At 43.4% G+C, this 6,000-nt stretch overlaps 1 protein-coding gene across 3 annotated transcripts; it reads left to right on the top strand.

Annotated features, from left to right (window-relative positions):
• The first annotated feature begins 248 nt into the window (after nucleotides 1–248).
• Nucleotides 249–4,455, top strand: LOC130385149 (uncharacterized). Of its 3 annotated transcripts, XM_056593489.1 has the most exons (7): nucleotides 249–1,541; nucleotides 1,640–1,888; nucleotides 2,020–2,391; nucleotides 2,483–2,756; nucleotides 2,847–2,983; nucleotides 3,072–3,284; nucleotides 3,388–4,455. In XM_056593489.1, the coding sequence occupies exons 3-7, from the start codon at nucleotides 2,068–2,070 to the stop codon at nucleotides 4,156–4,158; spliced, it is 1,719 nt and encodes a 572-aa protein (XP_056449464.1). In that variant the 5' UTR covers nucleotides 249–1,541; nucleotides 1,640–1,888; nucleotides 2,020–2,067; the 3' UTR covers nucleotides 4,159–4,455. The 3 variants fall into 3 exon arrangements, with proteins under 3 accessions (XP_056449464.1, XP_056449462.1, XP_056449465.1); XM_056593487.1 differs by having other exon boundaries at nucleotides 249–1,888; XM_056593490.1 differs by lacking the exons at nucleotides 249–1,541; nucleotides 1,640–1,888 and having other exon boundaries at nucleotides 1,992–2,391.
• Nucleotides 4,456–6,000: the final 1,545 nt, after the last annotated feature.

Raw genomic sequence — 6,000 nt, 5'->3', positions numbered from 1 at the left:
GAGAAGTCCCGACGGAGTCAACTGGAAAGCCCAAAAAAGACATGACTAAGGTAAGAGTACAAATTAGAGGAAATAAGAAAAATGTTATATTCTGTTAATGTTAGTAGGCCTACATGTAGTCTATAGATCAGGGGTTTTCAAAGTGTGAGAGAGTGAGCCCCCCCTCAGAGAAAAAAATTCAGCTGAGCCCCCCCCCCCCTCCCCATTTTTTAAACATATTTCTGAAACATTACAACATGCGTTTTTAAACATATTTCTTAACACAATTTAACAACTTTATCTAAGCATGTTTTAGCTTAACCTTTTTTAAATCAATTTGAACATCTTAATCTGTGTAAACTGCCAGTTTACACAGATTCATTCAGGGTCCCCGACTCTGAATTTTCAGAGTCGAATCAGATCTGCCTTTTCATTCCAGAGATTCGACTATTCGGCGGGGTTTGTTTACCGGCGTTGCTATGGTGACCTCAATTATTATAAGCAACTGAAAACGATGCCGGTTTGAAACTAAAACTGTGATTCTGAAAAAAATATAAATGCTATAAAAATTCCGTTCAGATAGTATTGAAGATACAAGTGTGTAGATTTGTTTAATGGTTTGAACGATGGTAAACGGCTGAAAAATGAATAAGTTATTACGATGTCTAGAAGTAGGTGTATCAGAATGGGCTGACGTCTTCAATGAAAACAGCTGAAAACGAAGCGGTAAGAAACTAAAACTGTGATTCTGAAGAAATTTTAAATGATATCGAAATTCTGCTTAAATATTATTGAAGATACAAGTGTGTAGATTTGTTAAATGGTTTGCACGAAGATAAACGGTTGAAAATTGATTTAGTTATGTTACTTCTACAGTTGAAGTACGACTGATGATTTGAATCATCGACTTTCAGGTATTCTTTCGGGATTATTTTTTTCTCACGTCGCGCCCCCCCCTGAAGAACTCTGGCGCCCCCCAGGGGGGGCACGCCCCACAGTTTGAAAACCACTGCTATAGATAATTGGCCAGACATTCAGTCAGTGACAGACAGCTAGGGTACAAGATAACAGCTTGCTAGCTATGTTTACAACATTGCTAAAATTAGCTTAACTAACAAAGTGATTTCCTTACTTTCAGAATGAATGATTTAGAAGAGAAAGATGCGTTGGTAGTCAAGCCGGTGGATGCAGGCATAAAGTGCATTTGGAACTGGTCATGGCTAAAATCAGAGGCAAAAATTGAGGTCAAGGGAGCAGAGCACACATTCCCTTTAGTGGATGTCTTCAAAAAAATTAATAAAAAAGGTTTGGCAAGGTGTATTCTTTGCCACAAAGAAATTAATTATGCGAACAAGGGCAGCCATGCTTTGCTAGCACACTGCAAAACAGAACTTCACAAGAAGAAAGTCTACAATATAACGACAACGCACAGTGTGGCCCCTAGCTTTCTACCTGAGTCTGAAGCATCCACCTCAGCTTTACAGCAAGGTCCTGAGAACATCAGACAGCGAAGTCAGGCAAAACTTCCAACACCCACTGTGAACCGCATAGCAAATGCAGAGGTAGGTGTAGGTAGGCCTATTAGTTCAGCACAGGCAGTGTCACTACTTGGGCATAAAAGATACTACCTGCTTTTCTAATTTCATCATTTCTGTTCTAGGCCATGGTTCTTGGAGTGATAGCAGAGCATTCTCTCCCTTTTGCTATTGCTCCAGTAATTGTTGAGTTGGCCCAGAGTCTTGCTTTGGACAAAGTGGCTTTGCAGGGAATTAAGCTATCTCGAACAGCGGCAGCATACAAAATGGTTCATGGCCTAGGGCGAACCTTCTCTGAGCGGACCTTCTCCAACCTGAGAAGATTTCCCTTTTCCCTAAACTTGGACGAGAGTACATCGAACAACAACAAAAAGGTTGGTCTCATATTTAATCACAAGCAATATATTCTACTGTCTCAATTCTATTTGCACTAACTTCTAGTTTAAATCTCATATTATAATAATTGTACATTTGATTCACGACTTATATTTGGTTTGATTTGAAGATCCTCTCCATGCTCGTCAGCTAATATCATGATGACTTCAGGAAGGTGATGGTGGAGCATTTGGGGTCCCTGGAGGTCATAAAAGTGAACGCCGCTGCCTTGGAGAGGGTGCTCCGCGAGTTCTTCGAGCAAAACAAAATACCATGGAAACATCTTGTAAGCATGCTTATGGACTCATGTTCGGTCATGAGGGGCAGCAAGACCGGCCTTGAAAAAAGGATCCTACAGCACTGTCCAACCCTGCTTGATATTGATGGAGACTCGTGTCACCACATTCACAACGCAGCGAAGAAGTTTACAGAGCCCTTTGAATACCATCTTGAGCAGCTGTTCAATGATCTGCAGACAGACCATCGGTGGTGTCCTGATCAGGTAAAAAGAAATGGAAAGATTTTAGTTCATTCATTCATCAGATAACTGATATCTTTTTTTACAAATCTATTTCATAATCTCTCTTTATCAGGTGATGAACCTCAAGGAGGTATCTCAAATTCTGAACATCCCTGCCTCCAACCCTCAGAGGGGCTTTGTATCCCATCGTTGGCTCTCTGCATATGATGCTAGCATGGCAACCTACGCAATGCTGCCAGCATACAAGGTTCTCTATTTTGGATTTCTGTCTGCAGAAGACAAGGACCTTTACAAAGAGCCTCTGGAAAGTATATACACAAAGTACACCGTCAATCCGACTGCAAGGGCCAGAATTAGAACCCTACATGAGGACCTCAACCGAAAAGGTGAATTCTACTTTAAGAATTGAGTCATCTACATCATGGTTAGCGATACATACCTTATTGCCACTCATATTAATGATTCTATTTTCACAGGCATGACACAGCAAGGGAAAGACAGGAAGAAAAGGGTCTGTCGAAAGGTGTGGCATGAGGAGACTACAACGCTACTACAGCTCAGCGTTTACATGGGTGTATTGGCTATCCTGAAGGAATATGTCATGGTTTTCCAGGTAGGTGTTTACTTATGTTGCACATTACTGAAACTGTGTAACCAATGATGCTTCTTCCATTTAACAACAGTTTGTTTTACCTACACAGGGTAGCCAGACGTTGGTGCACAAACTCCCTGACAAGCAGTTTGAGCTGTTCCTGGCTTTTTTGGCTTGCTTCATAAAAGGGGAACACATCACTCAATTGTCTCCCAGGGCTCTGGGAGAAATGGTGCTGGAGGATAACATGCTGCTGCCTGCCAGGGAGTTCTATGTTGGACAGGAAGCAGACACATTCAGGACCAGGAATCCCAATCATGCGGTTAGTACCCTGCACTATAATAACATTTGATACTTCACTTTTTTTCCTGATTGTTTTTTTTGAGATCTAGTAATTGTTTGTTTTGTGGTTTACTATGTTTCAGCTGCTAGAGCCATTCCTGAAACAAGTCAAAACAGCCTACACCACCACTGCTGTCTACATGCAGAAAAAACTTCCATTGTCCAGCCAGACACTGATTGCCCTGTCTTCTCTGGACCCACTTCTAAGAGGCCACTCACAGGCAACCATCCAGCTGAAGAGGTTGGGTGGAATGCTAGACCACCTTTTACCAGCCGTCAAGGACATCCACAAAGAAATCCTACTGTACAACATTGATCTTAACGTGCCCACGTTCAAGGAGGGGGATAGCATGGTGGAGTGGTGGGGTCATGTCTTTGACAACAGATCTAAGTACCCAGCCCTTAGTGCAATGGTAAAATGTGCCCTCTCCATCTTTCATGGACCCAGAGTTGAATCATCTTTCAGCCTAATGAATGACATCCTTGACCCCAGAAGTGGAAACATGAAAATATCAACATTCGGTGCCATCCAAACAGTGAAATACACACTCCAGTCCAGGGAGAAGACGGCTGTGGAGTTGTTCAAAAGGAAGGATGTGAGGTATGGGGAGGTGGACCGCACACTCTGTAAGAACATCCGGTCTGCAGGAAGCACTGACAAACTCCAAAGACAGCAGAATATGATAGAAAAGCAAAGGCAGCAGATCGAGTATGGCTGCCAAGCATCAGGTAGTGCTTCCTTGAGCAAAAGGCAGAAGGCTGAGGAAGAAAAGAAAGCAAGAATGAGGCATGCTGCAAAACAGCGAAAGCGGGCCCTTGAGACACTGGTCCAGGCCAAGAAGAAAAATAAATAATGGCATACTCCTATTGCCCTGTCCTCTGTCCTCCTATTGGGGCTGCCCTTGCACATAATAAATTAATGCTTTGTTCGAAATTGTGCGCAGTCCTGTAATTTTTTTTAACTTGTGACTAACCCTAATGCATTAAAAAAGTAATACAAATGTAAAAGAAAACTCCCCGGAGTATAAACCTGGAACCCTATAGTGGGTCTGTGTTTTTCTCAGCTCACGCATCATTCTCACCTTTTTCACCCCGAGCCAGTTTGCATGCCTGCATAGAATATACTCATTAATTTCTACCACAGTATTCCCAGGCGGTCACCCATCCAAGTACTAACCAGGCCAGACCCTGCTTAGCATCCGAGATCAGACGAGATCGGGCGTGCCTAAGGTGGTATGGCCGTAACCAATTATTGTCTGGACCATATTAGCTTTTATACAGGAGGAGGACGTAAGGAGTGAGAGCGCTGCCGTGGCCAGAGACGGGACTTGTACAGAAATAATGATTCGATCCATAATGAATGAATGAATACGTTATTCCAGACTCAGAGTTCCATATTTGAACGCAATGCATTACACTGCTAGGGCGTCATCGTTTGCGTGATCTTTTGAAGAAACATAGCGTTGCAAAACCTGGGATGGACTGAGGTGGACCGCCGTCATTGCAGCTCTCTGCTGCTCCCTGCTGGCAGAGTCACTGCACTGTCCACATTTTTCACAAATAGAGTTTGAAGAGACGTTGCCAATGTCTTTATGTTGCTTACATTCTCCAAAACAGTGGGCGCTAAAGATCAGCGCACGGCAGGCCATTGCAGCCAATGAGCTAGAGTTGAAAAAGTATAATGCTTACAGCACCTGGTATTCCCAGGCGGTCACCCATCCAAGTACTAACCAGGCCCGACCCTGCTTAGCTTCCGAGATCAGACGAGATCGGGCGTGCTTTTTTTTTTTCTTTTTTTTTTAACACAATTTATATACATACACCATCATACATAAATAAAACATAAAACAAATAAAACAAGAAAGATACTTCAGATACATCTTAAACCAAAATAACTACAAATAATACTGGGTTAGCCAGGATGCTTTTGTAGCCGCCAGTTCTGATAGCTTAACACATGATTGGGTCACGCTACATGAGACCTTTTTCATTGGTGTCTCAAGTTTACATTACATTAGGGGTACTGTGGCTTAGCTGGTGAAAGCGCCAGTCTTGTAAACTGGAGACCCAGGGTCTAATCCAGGGGTGCCCAACCTTTTTTGACCCAAGATCTACTTTTCAAGTAGCCAACCTCCCGAGATCTACCAGCAAACCTACCTTCAAGCCGGGGGGGGGGGGGGGGGGGGGTAGAGAACAATCAATTGTTGACGGGGGGGGGGGGGGGGGGGGGGTTGTATCGTGAACCTACAGACTTCAATGGGGGTTTCATTCCGTCTGCGCACGGCACCTTCTCAACGATAATCAATAATCTTCCTCCCACTCAGGGTGAAAATGGTAGGTCTTAGCTTATTTCCCCTCAGCCATGCCAACGTTTAGGAGTGTGTAACTACTGTTGACGGCTTTCAACTGCTGTTAACAGCACATGCGCTACCGCGCGTATATGCTACCGCGCAAATTTAATTTCATTAAAAGAAAAAAAAAAAAAAAATTTTTTTTTTTTTTTTTTTTTCTTCACCCCTTCGCGATCGACTTGGGATCTGTCGGCGATCTACTGGTAGACCGCGATCGACTGGTTGGGCACCCCTGGTCTAATCAGTGCGTGCGATTTCAAAAGCGCACGCTGTTGTGCGCTTGTGCGCTCAAAACTAGTGTGCGCTCAAAAGCTAGTGCCGGTCAACACATTGATAAGAGTACGG

Source organism: Gadus chalcogrammus, chromosome 7 (assembly GCF_026213295.1).
Source record: "Gadus chalcogrammus isolate NIFS_2021 chromosome 7, NIFS_Gcha_1.0, whole genome shotgun sequence".
In the NCBI taxonomy this organism is placed as follows: Eukaryota; Metazoa; Chordata; class Actinopteri; order Gadiformes; family Gadidae; genus Gadus; species Gadus chalcogrammus.
Note: the sequence above shows the minus strand (reverse complement) of the source record. Positions and strands in the feature narration are given on the sequence as shown.

Excerpts from the sequence above, each read along its gene's own strand:
- LOC130385149 (XM_056593489.1), top strand. The coding sequence starts at position 2,068 with ATGGTGGAGCATTTGGGGTCCCTGGAGGTCATAAAAGTGAACGCCGCT. Across the intron at positions 2,757-2,846 it reads TGAGGACCTCAACCGAAAAG|GCATGACACAGCAAGGGAAA; the intron begins GTGAATTCTACT and ends CTATTTTCACAG. Across the intron at positions 3,285-3,387 it reads CCAGGAATCCCAATCATGCG|CTGCTAGAGCCATTCCTGAA; the intron begins GTTAGTACCCTG and ends ACTATGTTTCAG.